Source organism: Hemitrygon akajei, chromosome 6 (genome assembly GCF_048418815.1).
Source record: "Hemitrygon akajei chromosome 6, sHemAka1.3, whole genome shotgun sequence".
NCBI lineage: Eukaryota > Metazoa > Chordata > Chondrichthyes > Myliobatiformes > Dasyatidae > Hemitrygon > Hemitrygon akajei.
In genome coordinates, this window is record NC_133129.1 from 183078066 (window position 1) to 183104239 (window position 26174).

Consider the following 26174-nt stretch of genomic DNA (forward strand, 5'->3'; position numbering starts at 1 on the left):
ATATGGACCAACTAGGGTGAAGTAGACACCTTGGTTGGCATGATCGAGTTGTGCTGAAGGGCGTGCTTCATCCTGATAACTGTGAGTATAACGTGGGGCATAGCCGAAGGGTGGTGGTGGGGACGAGCTCCCACTGCTAAACAAATGCTCTTCGTGACGTGCATCTCAAACAGCCTCTGACAACCAAGTCCAACTCCTGGCCTTCACGTATGGCATAGTTCTTATGCCCGGCAGAGCTGTCCCCACTAACAGGAGAAGGGGCAAAGGCGGGCCACTGGCTCCTTAAAACCAGTTGCTCTGGGCAGATGGGGCTCGTTAACCACGGATGGTAGCTCATCTAGGAGAGGGAAAAATCTGATTTCAAACCTTCGCTGCCTTGCGGCTATACTCGCTCACGGGAAAGGCTTTGGGAGTAAACGCCGAGGAAAAATCCGGAGTCGGAGTCCCGACTGCTGTACCCAGCACCGGCACGGCAACTCCTGCGATGCTGCTGGCACCAAACTGTATCAACTTTCGTCGTTCCTTTGGACCTGTCATCAGCATGGAGACGGGGGTCCCACTGCATGGGCAACGGACTGATCTCCATATCAACTCTGCCCTGGCTTGCACCCTGGAGAGGCCACTCCCAGAGGCACAGTACCCATGGTCGACCACGACCGACGGAGGTCACACATAACATGGGGCAGATTTTCATCCATGAGGCCAAATTACACCCAAATTGACTGCAGGGAATGTTGGTATAAGGAACAACTTGAGAGACCTGGCCAGTATCCTTTTGATTTTAGAAGAATTGGAGGAGATCTCACTGCAATATTCTTACAATGTTTTAATAGGCTGGGTGCAGGAATGGTGTTTTCCATTGTCTGAGAAGTCTGAAATCAAGGGTCACGGGCTCACAAAAAGAGACCAGCCAATGAGGACTGAGGTGAAAAATGTATTCATCTTCATGATGGGAATGATCCTTTGGAATTTTCTGCGTCAAACATCCTTGGGATCTCAGTCACTGAGTTCTCGGAAATCAAATCAGGCATTTTTCCACTGAATCTAGAACTAGTGGTCATAGTCTAAGGGTGAAAGGTGAAATATTTAAGGGAAGCCTAAGGGAAAGCTTCCTGATTCGGAGAGTGGTGAGAGTGTGGAACAAGCTGCCAGCGCAAGTTGTGGATGCAGGTTAAACTACAACATTTAAGAAAAGTTTCAATAGGTATATGAATAGGAGAGCTATAGACCAGGTGCAGGTGAATGGAACTAGGCAGAAGATCAGATCAGCATAGATTAGATGGGCTGAAGGGCCCTTTCTGAGTTGTAGTAGTTCTATGATTCTAATAGATTTTGGGACAGAATCACAGAATTAGAAAACGCAGTAACATGTCATTTGGCCCATCGAATGTGCCTACCTGAACTGATTCCATCTGCCAGCATTTGGCCCACACCCCTCCAAACTGTTCCTATCCACATATCTGTCCAAGTGTCCTTTATGTTAGTATACCTAACAATACCATTTCCTCTGGCAACACACACAAAATACTGAGGAACTCAGCAGGTCAGTCAGCATCTATGAAAGAGTGATCAGTCAATATTTCAGGCCAAGACCCTTCTTCAGGACTGAGAAGGAAGGGGTAAGATGCCAGAATAAAAAGGTTGGGGGAGGGGAAAGAGGCTCGCTGAAACGTGATACCTGGGTTGGTGGGAAAGGTCAAAGGCTGGGGAAGAAAGAACCTGATAGGAAAGGAGAGTGGGCAATAGGGGAGGGGGAAGGAGGAGGGGACCTAGGGGGAAGTAATAGGCTGGTGAGAAGAAGTGAAAGGTCAGAATGGGGAATGGAGGAAGGGGGAGGGGAGAAGTCATTTGTTCACCGGGAGCAGAAATCAATGTTCATGCCATCAGGTTGGAGGATACCCAGAGGGAATATAAGGTGTACCTCCTCTACCCTGACAGTGGCCTCGTCTTGGCACAAGAGGAGGCCATGGATCAACACATCGGAAGAGTAATGGGAATGGGAATTAAAATGTTTGGCCACCAGGAAGTCCCACTTGTGGTGGATGGTACTGTGGCAGCTCATCCCATATATCCTTCACCCCCCGTGTGAAGAAGCTCCCCTTCTCATGCCTTTTAACTTTAGACTCTCCTGCCTGGGAAAGGACTATCTAAGCCTCTTAGACCATCTTATGATGTCAGACCATCTTCTTTGAGCTTCTTGTAATTTTCTAAACCTCCAGAAAGTCTGGATATTTGGAGTATAAAAAGATGTAGAGAGAAGGCAGGAAAATGGTACTGAAGCAGGTCATCTTAGAGTTATAGAGCACTACAGCAAAGAAACAGGCCCTTCAGCCCATCAAGTCCATACTGAACTATTATTCTGCCTAGTCCCATCAACCTTGATGAGTAAAAACACAAACTCGAAAGGCCAAATGGCTTACTCCCGCTATTCCCTTGCAAACTGGGCTGGTAACCACGGTTATGTGATCTCATGTGTCACAGAGAGTTTTGCCTTCAGAGACCAGCAAGAGCCTTCACTTTCTGACATCCGGCCAGTTCCATTCATGGTTCCTGAGGCTGGCCAGTATTTTAGCTTCCCTGAAGACTCGACATTAACACATTCACATTCACTGACGTTGCAGAACTTACTCCGGGAACTACAGAGGCTGAAATCCAAGGTGGAGGAACTGGAGAATGAAAAGATAGAATACAAGCAGAGACTGGAGGTCACACAGGTATGGGGAAACATTCACCAGTACATATACACCCACGCATGTCTTGGGAATTTGCTGTGGTGCTGTGCTGTGTGCAGGTCTGTCACCTACCTACAGCAACATAAAGAATAAAGAATTACATAAAATATAAAGTTAGGACACATGTGGAATAACGTGATTACATACATAAACATCAGTATGTATTTACAATGTAAACAACATTATAAAAAGAGGTTTAAAATGTTTACAGTGCAGTGATGAGGGTAATAGGTGCGTGGAGCTAGCTAGAATGGTTGATCAGGTTAGCTGCCAAACGTTTAAGATGGCATGAAGTTTTTGTTCTAATAGTCCTGTAGCTTTCCAGAGGGAGCTTTTGGAAAAGGTAGTTAGCTGGGTAGATAGTCACTAAATGCATTTTAATCTGTATTTCAGGTGGAGTACTGCCTTTTCCAGAAGATCATTTCTGGAAAGTGCTGCAGGGCTATGAAAACAGAATCACTTAACACCATTTTAAAAATGTCTTCCTACAGGCGGTTAATCTGATCAACCATTCTAGTTAGCCTCCACACCCCACCCCCAACCAGCCCCTCTATCTGTCACTCTCGTCACTGCACTGTAAACATTTTAAAGCACTGTTTATATGCTGTTTACACTGTACATACATGCTGGAATTACTATATGTATTTATGCACATTTTAGTCCATATCCATTCTTTGACATTCAACTTTATTTTTATTTTTTTTTATTCTGTATACTTGTTGAATGTTGAGTAACACACACAAAATGCTGGATGGAAGTAGTCAGCAGGTCAAGTAGTATCAATGTAAAGGAATAAGCAGTCAACATTTCAGGCCAAGACTCTTCATCAGACCCTTCCTCAAGGTCTCAGGCCGAAACGTCAGCTGTTTATTCATCTCCATAGACGCTGCCTGACCTCCTGAGTTCCTCCAGCATTTTGTGTTCGTTGCTCTGGATTCCAGCATCTGCAGAATCTGTTATATAATTGTTGAATACTGTTGTTTTTTTGTTGCATGTCACACCCTGACCAACACACCACAACAAATTCCTAATCCATGTAAATGTAAATAGCAAATAGAGTTGATCCTCAAAGTTCAAAGTAAGCTTATTATCACAGTATATCTCTGTCACCATATACAACCCTGAGATTCATTTTCTTGTGAGTATGCTCAATAGATCCAATAATCATAATAGAATCAGTGAAATTCTGCACCAACAGGGCAAACAACCAGCTTGCAAAAGACAACAAACTGTGCAAATACAAAAAGAAAGAGGAGAAAAAAGAAATAATAATAATAATAATAATAATAATAATAATAATAATAAGTTAGTAGCAATAAATATCAAGAACATGAGATGAAGAGTCCTCGAAAGTGAGTCCTCAGGTTGTGAGAACAGTTGTGTGTTAGTGTGAGAAAAGTTGAGTGAAGTTATCTCCTCTGGTTCAAGAGTCTGATTGTTGAATGGGTATTAACTGTTCCTGAACCTGGTGGTGTGAGTCCTGAGGCTCCTGTACCTCCTTCCTGATGGCAGCAGTGAGAAGAGAGCATGTCCTGGGTGGTGATGGTCCCAGGTGATGATTGCTGCTTTTCTGTGATAAGTCTCCTTATAGATGTGCTCAGTGGTGGAGAGGGCTTTATTCAATGGACTAGGTCATATCCACTACTTTACCCATGACAGACTGGGCCGGATTCTCAATCCTTTACCCGTAACGGACTGGGCCGCGTCCACCACTTTACCCGTGACGGACTGGGCCACGTCCACCACTTTACCCGTGACGGACTGGGCCGCGTACACCACTTTACCCGTGACGGACTGGGCTGCGTCCACCACTTTACCCGTGACTGACTGGGCCGGATCCACTACTTTACCCATGACAGACTGGGCCGGATTCTCAATCCTTTACCCGTGACGGACTGGGCCGGATCCACCACTTTACCTGTGACGGACTGGGCCGCGTCCACCACTTTACCCGTGACGGACTGGGCCAGATCCACTACTTTACCCATGACAAACTGGGCCGGATTCTCGATCCTTTACCTGTGATGGACTGGGCCGCGTCCGCTCCTTTACCTGTGATGGACTGGGCCGGATTCACCACTTTACCCGTGACGGACTGGGCCGGATCCACTACTTTACCCGTGACGGACTGGGCCGCGTCCGCTACTTTACCCGTGACGGACTGGGCCGCGTCCGCTCCTTTACCCGTGACGGACTGGGCCGCGTCCGCTCCTTTACCCGTGACGGACTGGGCCGCGTCCACTCCTTTACCCGTGACAGACTGGGCCACGTCCGCTCCTTTACCCGTGACGGACTGGGCCGCGTCCGCTCCTTTACCCGTGATGGACTGGGCTGCGTCCACCACTTTACCCGTGACGGACTGGGCCGGATTCTCGATCCTTGATCAAATGTGTACTTTTCCCTGATGAGATTTGCTGCTGATGAAGTACAAAGAATCAGTTGTGTTAACAGTCAGACACCATTGGAGAGTAACAGCTAAAGGGAGCTGTTTGTAATGCTTTTAGCCCACTGAACATTGGAGGTTCAGTTTCAAAGTTAAACACAGAGAGACGATCGCAAGAGGTAGTGTTGAAACGTAATTCTACTTTCCCAGCTGTTGTGATCAAGTGACGCATGTTGCCTGCACTTTGCCATGTATCAAATGTTTGATTCTAATATTTCAAAATAATACTGTCTCCAGCAGGCCTCTAGTGGAACAGAGGATAGGGATTAAACTACATAGATTAAACTGCTTGTCTTTTAACTCCTGGGGTGTGTGTCCAGTTGTTTAGTTAGTGACACGGTCATTCAGCACCATAACTTGGCACAGATAACACGGAGGTTGGTGGCGCTGTGGGTGGGGTAGGACCTGGTCACATGTTACAATGGGATATTGACAGGATTCAGAGCTGGGATGAGAAGTGGCAGATGGGTGTCAGGGTGATCCGATTCACTTTAGAAGGTCGAATTTGACTACAGAGTACAGGGTTAATGGCCTGATTCTTGGCACTGTGGAGGAATAGAGGAATCTAGCTATGCATGTCCATAGATCCCGCAAACCCATTGCGCAAGTTGATAGGGTAGTTAAGAAAACAAATGGTCCGTTGGTTTTCAGTAGTTGGTGGGACTGAATTCCAGAGCCACGAGCTAATGTTGTAGCTCTGTAAATTCCTGGTTAGATCACACTGGGAATACTGTGTTCAGTTCTCTTCAAGCCATTGTAGGAAAGATACGGAGATTCTAGAGAGGGTGCAGAGGAGATTTACCAGGACTATGCTTGGATTAGAAAGCATGTCTTCTGAGGAAAGTTTGAATGAGCTGGGGCTTTTCCTGCCACTACCTGTCGTTTGTACATTCCCCCCGTGACCGTGTTCCATGCTGTATGAAATTAATAAATAAAATATTCTCTTTGGAGCAGCAAAGATATAAAAGTCACTATAAATTAGAAAATAAACAGTTAAAAATGTGAATAATGAGGAAGTGCTGATGGCTTCATGGACCATTTAGAATCTGATGGTGGAAGGGTAGAAGCTGTTCCTGAATCGTTGAGTGTGGGTCTTCAGGCTCCTGTACCACCTCCCTGATGGTAGCAATGAGAATCAGAATCAGGTTTAATATCTCTGACGTATGTTGTGAAATCTGTTGCTTTGCGGCAGCAATACATAATAATAAAAACTATTAAATACAATAAGAAATACATACATGTAACGCAGAAAGAGAGGGAACATTTCTGAGGTAGTGTTCAAGGGTTTATTGTCCATTGTTACGGATTCAGGCAACAATAAATATATGAGCTAGGCAAGGGTTTTTATAACAAATAACACGTTTATTAAACACTGAAAACAAACCCCCCAAAAGTAAACAAATCACTAACGTAACCGGAAATCAGCTGCTGTGCGGCAGCTTAAACAGTCCTTAAAGCAATGAAGCTTACAGTCCTTAAAGCGATGTTGCAAGAACAGTTCTTTATAGTAGTATTGCCAAAAGTTCAAAATGCTCACAGTCCATTTAAAAGGAGAGACTTTTAAAGACGATTTAAATTCTCTTTCACGTCGTTTTGTTTCGGTTCCCCAAAGTCGAACTTTTCCCACGAAGAATTTACGGAACAAAACGGCTTAAAGGCACTGACCTTTCCTTTACCACCATTCTGAATCCTTTCTGGTATTTCCCAGGGATTAACACGAGAATAGTCAACGAAATCCTTCCGAATAAGGATCAAACAAGGTCGAACCCGTTTCACCGTCGAAATCAATTCTCCTCGATATTTAACTCCCGAACTCCGATCTTCACTCTCCACTGATTCTCAACTAGCAGTATTGTAAAGAAACTGCTGGCAATGACCTTTTAAACTTTAGGCATTAGATAAAACTTCATCTTTCAACTAAACTGCGTCATAACATTAAATCACGCAGTGGCATGAAGTCAACATGGCAAATCCAGCCACAAACTGCCCCTCCTCACAGGGAGGGGTCCTCCTCTTTGTTCCCTGTAAAAAAAAACTGTCACATGATCTCTACTGGCGGGAAAATGACGTCACTCCACCATCACAAGACCATTACCTCAAGTCCAGTATAACTTCAACCCCAGTCACGTGACAAGGGTACCACTGTCACGTGTCATGGGTACGTAACACCATTCAGAACTGTGATGGCAGAGGGGAAGAAGCTGTTTCTAAAACTGAGTGTGAGTCTTCAGGTTCCTGTGCATCCTCTCTGATAGCAATGAGGAGAGGGCACGCCCTGGGTGTCGGGGGTGCTTAATGATGGATGCTGCCCTTTTGAGGGTATCCTTGATGTTGAGAAGGTTAATGCCCATGATCCCATGATGAAACTGATTGAGTTCATAATTTTCAGCAGTTTTTTCTGATCCTGTACAGTGGTGATGAAACCTGTTAGAATGCTCTTCATGGTACATCTGTAGAAATTCGTAGGTGTCTTTGGTGACATACCAAATCTCCTCAAGCTCCTAATGAAATATAACCGGCCGTGCCTTCTTTGTAACTGCATGGATATGTTGAGCCCAGGATAGATCCTTAGAGACGTTGACACCCAGGAACTTGAAAATGCACACCCTTTCAACTTCTGGTCCCTCTGAGGATGGGTGTGTGTTCCCTTGACTTCCCCTTCCTGAAGTCCACAATCAATTTCTTGGTCTTTGTAACGTTGAGTGCAAGGTGGTTGCTGTGACACCACTGATCTATCTCACTCCTGTACGCCTCCTCGTCACCATCTGAAATTCTGCCAACAATAGTTCTGTTGTCGGCAAATTTATAGATGCCATTTGAGCTGTGCCTAGCCACACAATTGTGGATTTAGAGAGAGTAGAGCAGTGGGCTAAGCACGCATCCTTGAAGTGTTGATTGTCAGCAAGGGGGAGAGTAACCAGATCTGTTAACCACACAGACCGTGCTCTCCCGTTGAGAAAGCTGAGGATCAAGTTGCAGAGAGAGCTAGAGAGCCCCAGGTTTTCAAGCTTTTTGATCAAACCTGTGGGAATGATTGTGTTAAATGCTGAGCTCTAGTCGATAAGCATCCATCTGACGTATTACTATTGTCCCGGTGGTCCAAGGCCGAATGGAGAACCAGTGAGAACAGAGGGGGCATGATCCAGGTGGTGAGGGTCCTTCGTGCGACACTAATGTGATGAAGTGATCTATAAATTTTTCACTGACAGTAATAATGTAGTGGGTAGCGTAATGCTTTACAGTGCCAACAGCAAGATTAGTATTCAATTCCTGCCACTGTCAGTAAGGAGTTTGCATGCTCCCCCCGTGACCACATCCATTTCCTTCGGGTGCTCCTATGTGAGCAGATTAAGGTCAGTAAGTCGTGAGCAAGCTGTTTTCTCACTGGCGACACTTGCAGGTGACCCCAACTTTACACCGTCGGTCATTGACACAAACAACGCTCTTCACTGTATCTCTTGCTGTTTCAATGTACATTTTTAAAATTTTATTTCATTTTATTGAGATACAGGTCCTTCTGGCCCTTCCAGCCACGCCGATTTAATCTTCTCTAATCACAAGACAATTTGCAAACACCAATTAACCTACCGATCAGTACATCATTGGACTGTGGGTGGAAACCAGAGCATCTGGAGGAAACCCACATGATCACAGGGAGAATGTACAAACTCCTCACAATCAGCGGCGAGAATTGAACCCGGGTCACCTGTACTGTAAAGCGTTGTGCTAGTCACTACACTGCTATGCCACCCATGTGCCAAGTAAAACTCATCTCTAAGTCCTGATGAAGGATCTCAGCCTAAAACGCCAACTGTTTATTCCTCTCTGTAGATGCTGCCTGACCTGCTGAGTTCCTCCAGCATTTTGAGTGTGTTTCTCTCTCTCTAATGTCACTTTACCAACTTATACAAACATAGTAACACATTCCTAATTGGTGGGCATTAACAAATCTGATTAATGTCCTGGAATTTCTCTTCCTCTCCAGGCTGAAATTGAAAATCTTCAGGAGCAGCTCTACTTAAGAGATATCGAAATTGATCGTTTGCAGAGTCAGCTCTCTTCCAGAGCTTCAGTGCAGAGTGACAGCTCAGACCGAGGTAGGTGGAGTCCACCCGATCTCTCTGAGCTATGAGATCGTATTCAATAAATACAGAAAGAGCCTGTTCCCTCCCCAACCCCCCATTCCCTCCACTGTGCTTGTTCTGCCATCGTGGTGAAGTTTTTAAGCTCGATCCACTCTCCTGTACAAGACCGTAAGACATAGAGCAGAATTCAGCCCATCGAGCCTGCTCCACCATTCTGTCTTGGCTGATCCCAGATCCCACTCAACCCCAAACACCCTCTGCACCTCTGGTGTTTGAACTTTCTCCCCATTTAGATAATGTCCACACTATTGTTCCCTTTACCAAAAAACATCATCATACATTTCTCAATACTGTATATCTATTTCTGGCTATAAAAAACTGTTCAATTTCTGCAGAAGATTCAACAGGACAAGCACCCTGTGTGGGGAAAGAGAAAACGCTGGTAGTTTAATTGGACGCTGAAGCTGGTTTCTTTCTCCTCAGCTGCTGCCTGACCTGCCAAGTCTTTCCAACATCCCAGAGTAATTTGTCTTTGAGCTGTAGAAAAGTTTGCTAGTAATTTCTGTCCTCATCTGTGGCCCACTGGGAGAACTCCTAGTGCCATTAACGATGTTCACATTTTCCACAGTTTCTGCCTGCTTCCTCCCTGCTATCATTAGCTCCATGCAGGGTGCAATCCCTTGTGCGTGGGCTACTGTTTGGGTCCTGAATCGGTGAGGGTTGATATCCATGCCATTCACTCACACGGTGTTCATGCCATGCTGCCGAATGGGGTAGGCCACAATCGCCAAACCCACTCACTGCTGAGAGCGATAAAGTGTTGTGGAGTAGAATAATTCTGTTCCCGCACTCGTGTCCTTCACCATGAGCCCAAACAAGGGTTCTGGAATGGGGATGTGAGCTTCCTGGATCTGTCTTGCAGGCTGAGATCAGACCTACAACCTGAGGAAGATCTGAGCTCCTCGATGCAAGGTTTTCTTCTAGTACAGTAAAAGAAAATCTTGCATTTGTGTAGTGCCTGTCATACATTCTGCCCATTTCAATTCACCACAGAAACTGTAGACTTCAGCACAGCAGGATCCCGCAGGACCGTTATCTGCCGTGTCTCATACATCGTAGCATGAGTCACAGCGGGGAATGTCCCACTGGTAGTATTGATGAGCAGAGGAATCATGGGGCCCACATCCACAGCTCCCGGTCAGTGGCCACATGGCTAGGCAGGGTGTCAAAGGTGGTGGACAGAAAGCTTGCCTTTAACAGTTGGGCACTGAGTTCAAGTCTGGAAATTCACCACTTGGAGGATTGTCACCTCATTACAGGAAGGATGTGGAGGTGTTGCAGAGGATGCAGAAGTGGTTCACCAGGATGCTGCCTTGATTAGAGGTTATGAGCTAAAAGGAGAGGCTGGACAAAATTCAGTGGAGGTTGAGGAGACCGAATGGTCACCCAGAGCTTCTGATGTGATACAATAGCTCAGAATTCAGATTTCAGATTCATTTACTTATCAAATGGACACCAAAACACAGAGAAATGCGTAATTTGTGCCAACAACCAACACAACATAAGGATGTGCTGGAGGCAGCCCGCAAGTGTTGCCACACATTCTGGTGCCAACACAGCGTGGCACGCCCACAAAGCTCATTCAGAAACATTGAGTATTACAGCAAAATTGTATTTCATGGGCAATAACAACTATTGTCCCTAACTCCAAAGAGTATGAGCCTGTTTAATCTTCAAGAAGAAAGATCCATTTATAACTTGGTGAACCGCTCTTTAGATTCTGGGTTTTGCAAGCAAACCGATGTCCCTGAGGCTAGATGGATCAGTTGAGTGGGAAGGACAGGGTTTGCCTAACCCTTAAACTCCTCCATCAACACACTTGACCTGCAATTCCTCCTGACCTATAACCAGCAGGTCTGACATAGGTGACATAGAACATAGCACCCTACAGCACAGTTCAGGCCCTTTGGCCCACAATGTTATGCTTTCTTTCATTCATGTGCCTATCTATGAGTTTCTTAAATGCCCCTAACGTATCATCCTCCCTGGAAGGATGTTCCAAGAACCCACCACCCTCTATGTAAAGCAAAAAAAAACTACCTCTGATATCTCGCTATACTTTCTTCCAAACACCTTAACATTATGCCACCTTGGGGGTATTTTCACCCTTGGGGGGGGAAGATCGCTGGCTGTCCACTTGTTCTATGCCTCTTATCATCTTGTACACCTCTGTCAAGGAAATTCTCATCCAAAGGGAATATCCCTAGCTCCCTCAACCTACCCTCATAAGAAATGTTCTCTAATCCAGGCGGCGTCCTGGTAAATCTCCTCTGCACCCTCTCCAAAGCTTCCGATAATGAGGTGATCAGAGCTGAGCACCATGGTGTGGTCTAACCAGGTTTTTATAGAGCTTCCACATTGCATCACAGCACACAATACTCCAGAGTAGGCCTCACTAACAACCTATATAACTTCAACATAACATCCCATCTTCTGTACTCAATACATTGATTTATGAAGACCAATGTGCCAAAAGCTTTCTTTATGACCCTATCTACCTGTGATGCCACTTTCAAGGCATCCCCAGATCCAGTTATTCTACCACAATCCTCACTGAGCCCTACTGTTCACTGTGTAAGAACTACCCTGGTTAGCCCTCCCAAAGTGCAACACCTCACACTCGTCTGCATCTGCCATTTTACCAGCTGACCCAGATCCCACTGCAAGCTTTAATAGCCTTCCTCGCTGGAACTGGTGTAATAAATCAAAAAATAGCTGTTTCTACTAACAATGGAACTCAAAAGCTAAATGAAGCAGTTTCTGTTGTGGTGCCTTGGGGGGATTTTGAATGCATAATTCCCTCTGGAGTACTGAATGTGCGGGGACTGTGTCTGGGGTGGTGGGGGAGGGGCTTGGAGGGCCGTGATTCTGAGGGACCCCTTAAGGAATGTTCATTTCTACAGTTCTCTTGTGTCTCTGCTGTAGTTTCACCCTGTTTGTGGTTTCAATGTTTGACCTCTGCTTTTTGCCCCTGTGATCTCCTGCTGCTTCTGCCGTTCACCTTGGGAATCAAAGAGGATGTGTACAGGAAGAAACTAAAAGACAAACGTAAGCTCTCACCTTCTCTTAATTTTATTTAGTTTTTATTTTTATATGGAGATACAACACAGTAACAGGCCCTTCTGGTCCGACTCTGCGTCTTCCAATTCCACCATGTGACCAATTAACATACTAACCTGTACGCCATTTGAAAGCCAATGCAGTCACAGGATAATGTACAGACGCCTTACAGACGGTGGCAGGAATTGAACCGGCTCACTGGCGCTGAAATAGTGTTACGCTGCCAAGCTATCCTAAACAACCTCTTTGCTGGGGTGGTTTGTGTCTGGGGTGAGAAGTTGGGGAGGGGAGAATGGGTTGTGGTATGAAGCGTGGGGTCGGGAAGCAAAGGGGGGGGTCGAGATATTTGGGAGGAGGAAGGTGGTCTTGGTTCTGGGACTACTACACAGGAATGGTATGGAGATGTGTTCAGACAGAAAGGAGATGTACTTGCAGGAGGATTTTGGGGGACATCTGGAGTAGAGAACTTTGATTCACAGAGTAATACAGCACAGCAACAAGCCCTTCAAACCAACTGGTCCATGCCAACCACAGTGCCCACCCAGCTAGACCCAATTGCCCACATTTGGCCCATATCCCTCTAAACCAGGGGTTCCCAACCAGGGGTTTCACAGATGCCTTGCTTTAATGGTATTGGTCCATGGCATAATAAAGGTTGGAAACTCCTGCTCTAAACTTTTTCTATCCATGTACTTTTCCAAGAGTCTTTTGAATTGAACAGGACATGAGGCTGGGGATTTGGGAAAGTGGAAGTGTTGGGATATTTGAGAATGAAGGGAGTAGTAGGTTGTGAAGGTTTGTGGTCTATGCGTCATATTTTCTTTCAAATCCATTGATAACATTGTTGTTATTACACTGTGTCACCAAGTAAACCAGACATTGAGATGTCAACATCATGGCTGGAACAAGAATAGCCTTAATCACACAATAGAATCTCCCTGTGGAATGCACATGGATTCTGCTGATGCTGGAAATCCAGAGCAACACACACAAAGTGCTGGAGGAACTCAGCAGGCCAGGCAGCATCTACGGAGAGGAATAAACAGTCAATGTTTTGGGCTGACTCCCTTCATCAGCACTGGAAAGAAAAGGGAGCAGGAGCCAGGGTAAGGTGGTGGGGGAAGGGGGAGAGTTCAAGCTGGCAGGTGATAGGTGAAGCCAGGTGAGGGGAAAGGTGTGTGGATGGGGGAGGGGGATGATGAACGAAGCTGGCAGGTGATAGGTGAAGCCAGGTGAGGGGGAAGGTGTGTGGATGGAGGAGGGGGATGATGAAAGAAGCTGACAGGTGATAGGTGAAGCCAGGTGAGGGGGAAGGTGTGTGGATGGAGGAGGGGGATGATGAAAGAAGCTGACAGGTGATAGGTGAAGCCAGGTGAGGGGGAAGGTGTGTGGATGGGGGAGGGGGATGATGAAAGAAGCTGGCAGGTGATAGGTGAAGCCAGGTGAGGGGGAAGGTGTGTGGATGGGGGAGGGGGATGATGAAAGAAGCTGGCAGGTGATAGGTGAAGCCAGGTGAGGGGAAAGTGTGTGGATGGGGGAGGGGGATGATGAAAGAAGCTGGCAGGTGATAGGTGAAGCCAGGTGAAGGGGAAGGTGTGTGGATGGGGGAGGGGGATGATGAAAGAAGCTGGCAGGTGATAGGTGAAGCCAGGTGAAGGGGAAGGTGAGTGGATGGGGGAGGGGGATGATGAAAGAAGCTGGCAGATGATAACTTATTCCACCTGAGTGGTCTTCAATCTGATGACATGAGCATCAATTTTTCTAACTTTAGGTGACCGCTCCCTTGTTTTCCCTCATTCTGTCTCACTCTTTCACATCTCCTCCCCCCCCCCCCACCCCCATTGTCATGACCTAACCTCTCCCTCTGGTTCTTCTCCCCCTTCCTTTTCTCCCATGGCCCACTCTCCCCTCCTATTAGATTCCTCCATCAGCTCTTTCCATCTTCCAACCTATCACCTCCCAGCTTCTTACTTACCTACTCATCTTGTCTCACCCATCTCCTGACAACTTGGAGGACCACCAGAATGGGTCCCCTGACTAATGAAAGCCAACATGCCACATACCTTAACAACCCTATCAAATTGTGCAAAAACTTTGAAGGATCTGTGGATTTGCACCTCAAGATCCTCCACACTGCTAAGAACCCTACCATTAACCTGTACTCTGCCTCAATTTTGACCTTCCAAAGTGAATCACTTGACAATTTCCCTGATTGAACTCCATCTGTCACTTCTCAGCCCAGTCCTGCATCCTATCGATGTCCTGTTGTAATCTACAATAACCTTCTACACTATCCACAACACCATCAACTTTCATGTCATCTGCCATCTTACTAATTCAGCATTCCACTGCCTCATCCTAAATATTTCTAGAAGTCACAGAGAGCAGGGGACGTGAAAATTCCACACAGACAGCAGCCGAGATTGGTATTGAGCCTGGATTTTCAGCACAGTGGGATAGCAGCTCTTTCTGTTGTGCCACGGTTCTGCCCACTGCTGTACACCATGCGGACTGTCAGTTTAACTCATATGATTTATTGATTTCACTCCCAGTGTAGAACATTAGTTCTTAGCGAATACAACTTTATTCCCTGGAGCATATGAGAATGAGAATATTATTCATTGAGATGCAGTGCAGAGCTGGCCTTTCCTGCCCTTCGTGGCACACCACCCAGCGATCCCCAGTTTAATCCGAGCCTAATCACAGAACAATTTGCAATGATCAATTAGCCTACCAACCAGTATGTCTTTGGGCTGTGGGAGGAAACTGGAGCACCCGGAGGAAACCCACGTGGTCTCGGGAAGAATGTTCAAACTCCTTACTGGCAGCAGCGGAATTGAACCCTGATTGCCTGTACTGTAAAGCGTTGTGCTAACCACTACACTCCATGTGCCAATGTGGAGGCTTTGGAGAGGGTGCAGAAGAGATTCACCAGGAAGCTGCCAGGGTTAGAGGGTATGAGCCATAAGGCTGGACAAAGTTGGGTTGTTTGCTCTGAAGTATCTGCAGTTGGGGGAAATCTGAAGGGATGTATAAAGTTATGAGAAGCAAGGATAGAGTAGACAGTCAGAATCTTTTTCCCGGGTAGAAATGTAGCTACAAGAGGCCATGCTTTTAAGGTGGTGGTGAGGAAGAGGGATAAAAGGAGATATGTGAGGCAAGACATTTACAGAGAGTCGTTGTTTTCCTGTACTGTGCTGTAATGTTCAATGTACGATGTAAGAATGAAAAGTTTTATTCTTGTAATCTTTTTATTATGAATAAAGTTTATTAAAGATAGCATAGTAAACTATGCATGGGTTTTAAAAGACTGAGGGGAAGGTGGGGGGGGTGAAAGATCAGGTTGATTAACTGCACCGACTCTGTTACAGATCAAGAGGTTCAGAAGTTGAAAGTCGGGCTTGATTCCCTACTGGCTGCCAACGAAGAAAAGGTCAGAAATAATGTCCACAAACGTTTCCCCATACTGGATTTCCCTCGTTCCTTGCGGCCGCATCTCACACACCCCACCCATCTAATGCACACCCATCCTGCATCCACACCGTGTGAGGATGTAGCCCCACCCTGGTGTTTATCTTGTGTCAGCTGCTTGGTGGGTGCCTCTCTTGTTTGGGTATATTTAAAGTGAAGGTTGATAGGTTCTTGATAGTTTTTAAATGAAGATCAGCTTTATTTTTCACAGGAACTTAGAAGCATGCGGTGAAATGTGTTTTTTGCATCGACGACCAGCACTGTCCGAGGATGTGCTGGGGGCAGTTCGCAAATGCCACCGTGCTTCTGGCACCAAAGTAGCATGTCCACAGCTTACTAGCCCTAACCCTAAGACGCTCCAGTTTCCTCACAAATTCCAAAGGTGCTCCTGCATCTGGTGCCAATATACCACTCACCCTACCCTGTGGCATTCCAGCGCAATACTGAGCAGAACTCAACAAAACCAGCCCTTCTCATGCCTCCACCCACTCTCCCACTCAAAGTGTCCTCCAACCCAGGACAGGCCTCTGGGCCTCCAGCCTCCCTGCTTTGACCATTGGGACTTCCCTTCTGGTCAACCAACACGACCTACGGAAGTGCTGGGGGGGTTGACAACGTTCCCCCCCCCTCCAATTTAGCAACAGCAATGCCTCTCCCCTGCGCACCATGGCAAAGTTCTTTGGAAAATTCTGAAGCTGTGAAGCGCCCTCCAAAAAGGCGGGTCATTCATTTTGGTCAAACAATTCATTCATTGTTTCCTTGTCTGGTCCAGGACCTGCGGATTGAAGAACTGAATCGCCTCCTGGTCCAGTGCAAGATGATGAAACAGAGGATGCTAATGGCTCAAGGTAGGTCTCCTCTTGGCCTAGACTAGTGCGGTCTCACAGATAGGGTTGTGAAGGTATCCACAATATCCTGCAGTGGGAGGGAGAACAGCCAGAGGTCGTGGTACATTTTGGTAGCAATGACATAGGTAGGAAAAGGGAAGAAGTCCTGAAAACAGACTACAGGGAATTAGGAAGGAAGTTGAGAAGAAGGACCGCAAAGGTAGTAATCTCGGGATTACTGCCTGTGCCACGTGACTGTGAGTATAGGAATAGAATGAGGTGGAGGATAAATGCATGGCTGAGGGATTGGAGCAGAGGGCAGGGATTCAGATTTCTGGATCATTGGGACCTCTTTTGGGGCAGGTGTGACCTGTACAAAAAGGACGGGTTGCACTTGAATCCCAGGGGGACCAATATCCTAGCAGGGAGGTTTACTAAGGCTACCGGGGAGAGTTTAAACTAGAATTGTTGGGGGGTGGGAATGGAACTGAAGAGACTGGGGAAGAGGCGGTTGGCTCACAAATAGAGAAAGCTTGGAGACAGTGTGTGAGGGAGGATAGGCAGGTGATAGAGAAGGGACGCACTCAGACCGATGGTTTGAGATGTGTCTATTTTAACACAATGAGTATTGTGAACAAAGCGGATGAGCTTAGAGCGTGGATCAGTACTTGGAGATATGATGTGATGGCCGTTACAGAGACTTGGATGGCTCAGGGACAGGAATGGTTACTTCAAGTGCTGGGTTTTAGATGTTTCAGAAAGGACAGGGAGGGAGGCGGAAGTGGTGGGGGCATAGCACTGTTGATCAGAGATAGTGTCACGGTTGCAGGAAAGGTGAACACCACAGAGGGATTGTCTATGGAGTCTCTGTGGGTGGAGGTTAGGAACAGGAAGGGGTCAATAACTTTACTGGGTGTTTTTTTATAGCCTGCCCAATGGTGACAGGGATATCAAGGAGAAGATAGGGAAACAGATCCTGGAAAGGTATAATAATAACAGAGTTGTCGTAATTGGAGATTTTAATTTCCCAAATATCGATTGGCATCTCCCTAGAGCAAGGGGTTCAGATGGGGTGGAGTTTGTTAGGTGTGTTCAGGAAGGTTTCTTGATACAATATGTAGATAAGCCTACAAGAGGAGAGACTGTACTTGATCTGGTATTGGCAATCAGGTGTCAGATCTCTCAGTGGGAGAGCATTTTGGAGATAGTGCTCATAATTCTATCTCCTTTACAATAGCATTGGAGAGGGATAGGAACAGACAAGTTAGAAAAGTGTTTAATTGGAGTAAGGGGAATTATCAGGCAGGAAATTGGAGAGTTAAATTGGGAACAGATGTTCTCAGAGAAAAGTACGGAAGAAATGTGGCAAATGTTCAGGGGATATTTGTGTAGAGTTCTGTATAGGTACGTTCCAATGAGACAGGGAAGTTACGGTAGGGTAATGGAACCGTGGTGTACAAAGACTGTAATAAATCTAGTCAAGAAGAAAAGTAAAGCTTACAAAAGGTTCAGAAAGCTAGGTAATGTTAGAGATCTAGAAGATTATAAGGCTAACAGGAAGGAGCTTAAAAAGGAAATTAGGAGAGCCAGAAGGGGCCATGAGAAGGCCTTGATGGGCAGGATTAAGAAAAACCCCAAGGCATTCTACAAGTATGTGAAGAGCAAGAGGATAAGACGTGAAAGAATAGGACCTATCAAGTGTAACAGTGGAAAAGTGTGTATGGAACCAGAGGAAATAGCAGAGATTGCTGAGCCTCTGGTGATGATCTTTGCATCATCAATGGGGACGGGAGAGGTTCCAGAGGATTGGAGGGTTGCAGATGTTGTTCCTTTATTCAAGAAAGGGAGTAGAGATAGCCCAGGAAATTATAGATCAGTGAGTCTTACTTCATTGGTTGGTAAGTTGATGGAGAAGATCCAGAGAGGCAGGATTTATGAACATTTGGAGAGGTATAATATGATTAGGAGTAGTCAGCATGGCTTTGTCAAGGACAGGTCATGCCTTACAAGCCTGATTGAATTTCTTGAGGATGTGACTAAATACATTGATGAAGGAAGAGCAGTAGATGTAGTGTATATGGATTTCAGTAAGGCATTTGATAAGGTACCCCATGCAAGGCTTATTGAGAAAGTAAGGAGGCATGGGATCCAAGGGGACATTGCTTTGTGGATCCAGAACTGGCTTGCCCACAGAAGCCAAAGAATGGTTGTAGACAAATCATATTCTGTATGGAGGTCGGTCACCAGTGGTGTGCCTCAGGAATCTGTTCTGGGACCCTTACTCTTTGTGATTTTTATAAATGACCTGGATGAGGAAGTGGAGGGATGGGTTAGTAAGTTTGCTGATGACACAAAGGTTGGGGGTGTTGTGGATAGTGTGGAGGGCTGTCAGAGGTTACAGCGGGACATTGATAGGATGCAAAACTGGGCTAAGAAGTGGCAGGTGGAGTTCAACCCAGATAAGTGTGAGGTGGTTCATTTTGGTAGGTCAAATGTGATGTCAGAATATAGTATTAATGGAAAGACTCTTGGCAGTGTGGAGGATCAGAGGGATCTTGGGGTCCGAGTCCATAGGACGCTCAAAGCTGCTACGCAGGTTGACTCTGTGATTAAGAAGGCGTATGGTGTATTGGCCTTCGTCAATCGTGGGATTGAGTTTAAGAGCCGAGAGGTAATGTTACAGCTATATCGGACCCTGATCAGACCCCACTTGGAGTACTGTGCTCAGTTCTGGTCACCTCACTACAGGAAGGATATGGAAGACATAGAAAGGGTGCAGAGGAGATTTACAAGAATGTTGCCGGGATTGGGAGCATACCTTATGAAAACGGGTTAAGTGAACTCGGCCTTTTCTCCTTGGAGCGATGGAGGATGAGAGGTGACCTGATAAAGATGTATAAGATGATGAGAGGCTTTTTCCCAGGGCTGAAATGGTTGCCACAAGAGGACACAGGTTTAAGGTGCTGGGGAGTAGGTACAGAGGAGATGTCAGGGGTAAGTTTTTTACTCAGAGAGTGGTGAGTGCGTGGAATGGACTGCCAGCAATGCTGGTGGAGGTGGATACGAATTTTTCCTCCAGCCTGAGAGTGGCTTCATTGTGTCAGTAGAGGGGACCATGGACTGACATGTTAAATAGGAATGGGAAGTCAAAGCAGTGGGTGGCTGGCAGGAAATCGTGCCGTTTGCATGTTCAGAGTGAAGGTGGTCAACAGTGCAGCCCCCTAACCTGCGTCAGGTGCATTAGCTACCAATGTTCTGTTGAAGGTTCGTCAGAACAGATCCTCCTGGGGAGCAGTGAAGAAGAAGAAAGTGTCTGCTCAAAGGTAGCAACTCCCACCAGACTCGGACACTCTGAAGAAATGAAGCCAGAGGTAATCCATTTAAAGTTTTAATCTTTCCAGTGATTTTTAAATTTATTTTGTGTGAGTCTGCATGGTTTAGAGGGCAGGACCCTTGTTTCTCTGTGATGGTTGTGCATACTCTCTATCCCATTGACATCGGACTATTGAACAGTTCTCTTGTACAATGGATAGACGCTTGTCCTCGCAATCTACAGTAACTCAATATGGTCTTGCACTTTATCATTTACCATTGACTCTTTTAGTAACTGTTACACTTCATTCTGCATTGCTATTGTTTTACCTTGTTCAAACTCAATGCACGGTGTAAAGATCTGATCTGTATGAACAGTATGCAAGACCACCTTTTCACTGTATCTCGGTAAATGTGACAATAATAAGCCGATACCAACTCTCCCCATGATCATGTGGATTTTCCCCATTTGCTCTGATTTCCTCCCACATCCCAAAGGCATACAGATTGCTTGGTTAATTGGCCTCCGTGAATTAAAGTATTGAGCATTGTTTGTAGTTTCAGGCAGGCATGAAGTACAGAAAAAGATGTTCAAAGTAAAATTTATTATCAGAGTACATACATGTCACCACATACAACCCTGAGATTCTTTTCCCTGTGGGCATACTTAGCAAATCTATAGAACAGTAACTAAATCAATGAACAACAAACTGTGCAAATGCAAATATAAATAAATAGCAATAAATGACAAGTACGAAATAACATGAAATGAAAGAGCATGAAATAACAAGATAAAGAGTCCTTACAGTGAGACCATCAGTTGTGGGAACACCAGAAACAGAATGAGTGCAGTTCTCCCCTTTTGTTGAGGAGCCTGATGGATGAGGGGTAGTAACTGGTCTTGAACCTGTTGGTGTGAGTCCTGAGGTACTTGTACCTTCTACCTGATGGCAGCAGTGAGAGAAGAGCATGGCCCGGGTGGTGAGGATGTTTGATGATGGATGCTGCTTTTCTACAACAATGTTTCATGTAGATATGCTCAGTGGTTGGGAGGGCTTTACCCATGACGTACTGGCCGAATCCACTACCATTTGTTTGATTTTCCACACAAAGGCATTCGGGCAGAAGCCTGAAGTCCCACAGGATCAGCTAATTTCCTAAAACTGAACTGACCTGCATTCTCTCAGATTCAGACTCAACGTTATTGCTACTGTGTGGAACATGGTAGAATTGATTGTGGTTCGATGCCAAGCATAAAACACAGGCCAACAGCATGAAGACAACACAACAGTTTACAAGACAATAGTGCGAACAGCCGAGAGCAATCGACATTTAACAGAACGGTAACATGCTCAAAAGTCAAAAATCAAACAGAAATAAACGTGAACATAATTATCAATAGAACAGTAAAGACCATTTAACGGATGTTGTGTAAGGGATTACACCGGAGTGAGTGATCCTGGATAGCCACAGGATAGAGGCTTCAGAGAAGACGTGTAGTCCTGGTGGTGATGGACTTGATCGCAATTTGGTGAATTCATTTTCTGAATTTTAATTTATGTTCTGTGCATTCTCTACAGCGATGTGTAATGCTAGTTTTCATTGTATCTTGCCTTACCTTAATTGTGAACATGACCCAAGCTGAGTAGAGCAGAAAGTGGTGGGACCCAGGAGGAGAGGTGATTTTGGAACAGGACGATAGGATTGGTGTAAGTCGGTGGCACAGACTTGATGGGCTTTATTTTAAATTGAGATACAGCACGGAAAAAGCCGTTCCGGCCTTGCAAGCTGCACTTATCCTAGCCTAATCAGAATGACCATTGAACCTACTAACCAATATGTCTTTGGACTGTGGGAGGAAACCAGAGGAACCCACGTGGTCTCAGGGAGAACATACAAACTTTGAGGGGAGAAAGGGTTCGGAAGGTAAATGAGATTCAGGCAGATGGAAACAAAGAGGCTCTGGGCCAGAATGGAGTTTGGCCCAGTCACCTGACACAGAGACCGATTGATGCTGGGATCATCCTGTTAAGATCTTGAAGTCTGTCTCTTTTTCCCATGACACTTCCAGAGATTTATATCTGCATTTGCACAGTTTTTCATTCATTGATCCTGCTTAGAGTTACTGTTCTATAGATTTGTCAAGTATGCCTGTGAGAAAAAGAATCTCAGGGTTGTATGTGGTGACATGTATGTACTCTGATAATAAATTTTACTTTGAAATTTTACTTTTGAGTTTAACAAACACAATTGATTTGCCGTGAAGCACTTTCAGATGTTCTGTCATCATAGAAGCTGCTAAAAGATGCTAGAAGCTCTAGCACAGTGAGGAATTTATCTTTCTTTTCTGATTAAAGATGATCTTTAAAGGATTCAATCATTGATTTTGTTTGTCATGTGTACATCGAAACAGACAGTGGAATCCATCGTCTGCGTCAATGACCAACACAGTCTGAGGATGTGCTGGAAGCAGCCTGTAAGTGTTGCCACGCTTCCAGGGCCAACAGACCGTGTCCACAACTTGCTAACCTGAACTTGTATGTCTTTAGAATGTGGGAGGAAACTCCTTACAGACAGTGGCAGGAACTGAACCTAGATCTTACAGCCAGCACTGTAAAGCATCACACTATACTGGCCTGGCATATGTTATCTCATTCAAAGGGAGGTATTCCTGTCACTTGTAAATCTTTCTGTTTCACAGCAGCTGTCACCCAGTGTGTACTCAATCCCGGTGGGTCTACGTCTGACTCCTGTGGAGATCAACACGAGGTGAGGAAACTCAGCCAGGGAGGGAAGGAAGAGTGGGGAAGGAGAGAGGACAGGAATGGGGTTTAAAGGGCTGGGGGAAATGGAGGGTTGGGGTGAGAGGAGGGAGGGGTGAAGGGAGAGTGGAGGGTAGGATTGAGGGGGAGTCTGTGAGGGAGAATTGGGGAAAGTGGTGTAGAGAGAGAGTGGAACAAGAGGGGTGAGGAACAAGGAAGAGAGGTGGAGGAAGGAGTTGGGAGTGGGTGGGGAGGGGAACAAGGGAAAGTTTTGCAAGGAGGTGGTGAGGGGAGAGGTTGAGGAGGAATGAGAAGGTTGAGTGAGGAATGAGGAAGAAGTGAGACATGTTCCTGCGATTAGGAAGCCTTGTTGTTGTGAGCTTTGAACTTCAAGATAGATAGATAGATAGATACTTTTTTCATCCCCACGGGGAAATTCAACATTTTTTCCAATGTCCCATACACTTGTTGTAGCAAAAACTCATTACATACAATACTTAACTCAGTAGTAATATGATATGCATCTAAATCACTAACTCAAAAAGCATTAATAATAGCTTTAAAAAAGTTCTTAAGTCCTGGCAGTTGAATTGTAAAGCCTAATGGCATTGGGGAGTATTGACCTCTTCATCCTGTCTGAGGAGCATTGCATCAACAGTAACCTGTCGCTGAAACTGCTTCTCTGTCTCTGAATGGTGCTATGTAGAGGATGTTCAGGGTTTTCCATAATTGACCGTAGCCTCCTCAGCGCCCTTCGCTCAGCTACCGATGTTAAACTCTCCAGTACTTTGCCCACGACAGAGCCCGCCTTCCTTATCAGCTTATTAAGACGTGAGGCGTCCTTCTTCTTAATGCTTCCTCCCCAACACGCCACCACAAAGAAGAGGGCGCTCTCAACAACTGACCTATAGAACATCTTCAGCATCTCACTGCAGACGTTGAATGACGCCAACCTTCTAAGGAAGTACAGTCGACTCTGTGCCTTCCTGCACAAGGCATCTGTGTTGGCAGTCCAGTCTAGCTTCTCGTCCAACTGTACTCCCAGATACTTGTAGGTCTTAACCTGCTCCACACATTCTCCATTAATGATCACTGGCTCCATATGAGGCCTAGATCTCCTAAAGTCCACCACCATCTCCTTGGTCTTGGTGATATTGAGACGCAGGTAGTTTGAGTTGCACCATATCACAAAGTCCTGTATCAGTTTCCTATACTCCTCCTCCTGTCCATTCCTGACACACCCCACTATGGCCGTGTCATCAGCGAACTTCTGCACATGGCAGGACTCCGAGTTATATTGGAAGTCAGATGTGTACAGGGTGAACAGGACCGGAGAGAGTACGGTTCCCTGTGGCGCTCCTGTGCTGCTGACCACCAGGTCAGACCTACAGTCTCCCAACCGCACATACTGAGGTCTATCTGTCAAGTAGTCCACTATCCAATCCACCATATGAGAGTCTACTCCCATCTCCGTTAGTTTGTGCTTTAAGATCTTGGGCTGGATGGTGTTAAAGGCACTAGAGAAGTCAAGGAATGTAATCCTCACAGCACAACTGACCCCATCTAGGTGAGAGAGTGATTTGTGCAGCAAATACGTGATAGCATCCTCCACTCCCACCTTCTCCTTAGATGCCTCCAGTCTAACTCCCCCATCAGTTGTCACAGCTCTGCCCTCTAACCTAATCACTACACTGAGCAGCCTTTGATCACTTGGCAAAAAATGGTTGTAGTTTTGTTTTAACTGCGTTTCTTCAAAAAATTTATAAAATTTAATTAACGTTTTTCTCTTCTGAATGGCGTGTATCTGATACTATGTGCTTGCTGCAAGTAAGATTCTCATTGCTCCTATGCCCACGTGTGAGACTGTAACCCTCAGGGGCAGAATTAGGCCATTCAGCCCATCAAGTCTGCTCCACCATTCCATCATGGCTGATACTGTGCAGTCAGACGGTCAGGAAGGGCAGGCAAATGAGAGGACAAGATTGCAGCCAGCAGGGTGAGTATCAGTGCATTAGGGATACAGAATCAAATACAGTACTCAACGTGTTATATCTCAATGCAAGGAGTATAAGAAATAAGGCGGATGATCTTGTTGCACTTCTACAGACTGTCAGGTGTGATGTTGTGGCTGAAGGATTTTTGTAGTTGGGAGCTGAATATCTAAGGTTACACGTTGTATCAGAGAAGATAGGCAGAGGGAGTGGCGTGCTCTGCTGGTAAAGAATAGCATCAAATCAGTAGAAAGTTGTGACATAGGATCGGAAGATGTTGATTCCTTGTGGGTTGAGATCAGAAACTGAGAGGGTAAAAGGACCCTGATGGCAGTTGTATACAGCCCCTCCAACAGTAGCTGGGATGTGAACCACAGATTACAACAAGAAATAGAAAAGGCATATTCAAAGGGTAATGTTATGACAGTCATGCACGTCGATTGGGAAAATCCAGTTGAAAATGGATCTCAAGAGAGTGAGCTTGTTGAATGCCTACGAGATGTTTTTTTTAGAGCACTTTGTCAGTGAGCCTACTAGGGGATCAGCTATACTGGATTGGGTGTTATATAATGAACTGAAGGTGATTAGGGAGCTGAAGGTAAAGGGATCCTTAGGAGACAGTGATCACAACATGATTGAACTCAACTTGAAATTTATAGGGAGACAGTAAAGTCTGATGTAGCAGTAGTTCAGTGGAGTAAGGGAAATTACAGTGGTATGAGAGAGGATGTGGCCAAAGTAAATTGGAAGGAGATGCTGGCAGGGATGTCAGCAGAGCAGCAATGGTGTGAGTTTCTGGGGAAAATGAAGGTGCAGGATAGATGTATTCCAAAAACAAAGAAATATTCAAATGGCAAAATTATACAACCATAGCTAACAAGGGAAGTCAAAGCAAAGGTAAAAGCAAAAGAGAGGGCATACAACAAAGCAAGAATTAGTGAGAAGATAGAGGATTGGGAAGCTTTTAAACACCTACAGAGAGCAACTAAAAGAGTCATTGGGGGGGAAACATGAAATATTAAAGCAAACTAACAAACAATATCAAAGTGGACAGTAAAAGCTTTTTCAAATATGTAAAAAATAAAAGAGAGTTGAGAGTGGATATCGGACCGCTAGAAAATAGGCTGGAGAAATAATAACAGGGGAAAAGAAGATGGCAGATGAACAAAGTAAGCATTTTGCATCAGCCTTCACAGTGGAAGACACCTGCAGTGTGCCAGATGTTGAAGGGTGTGAGGGAAGAGAAGTGAGTGCAGTTAGTATTTCTAGGGAGAATGTGTTAAAAAAGCTGAAGGACCTAAGGGATATGAGTCATCCGAATCAGACAAACTGCACTCTAGGGTTCTGAAAGAGGCAGTGGTAGAGATTGTGGAGGCATTAGTAATGATCTTTCAAAAATCATTGGGCTCTGGCAAAGTTCCTGAAGAATGC

At 45.5% G+C, this 26174-nt stretch overlaps 1 protein-coding gene across 12 annotated transcripts in view; it reads left to right on the forward strand.

The window, feature by feature from the left end:
- The window catches only part of LOC140729743 (liprin-beta-2-like), a 220114-nt gene that overhangs the window by 147599 nt on the left and 46341 nt on the right, over positions 1-26174 (forward strand). For 8 of the 12 annotated variants that reach the window (XM_073049891.1, XM_073049886.1, XM_073049896.1 and 5 more), the window contains 7 exons: positions 2622-2714; positions 9161-9272; positions 12336-12368; positions 15752-15813; positions 16624-16699; positions 19943-20049; positions 22692-22759. In XM_073049891.1, coding sequence (XP_072905992.1) covers positions 2622-2714; positions 9161-9272; positions 12336-12368; positions 15752-15813; positions 16624-16699; positions 19943-20049; positions 22692-22759 — 551 coding nt within the window. The remainder of the gene's footprint in view (positions 1-2621; positions 2715-9160; positions 9273-12335; positions 12369-15751; positions 15814-16623; positions 16700-19942; positions 20050-22691; positions 22760-26174) is intronic. The other 4 variants (XM_073049890.1, XM_073049895.1, XM_073049894.1 and 1 more) reach the window with 2 other exon arrangements.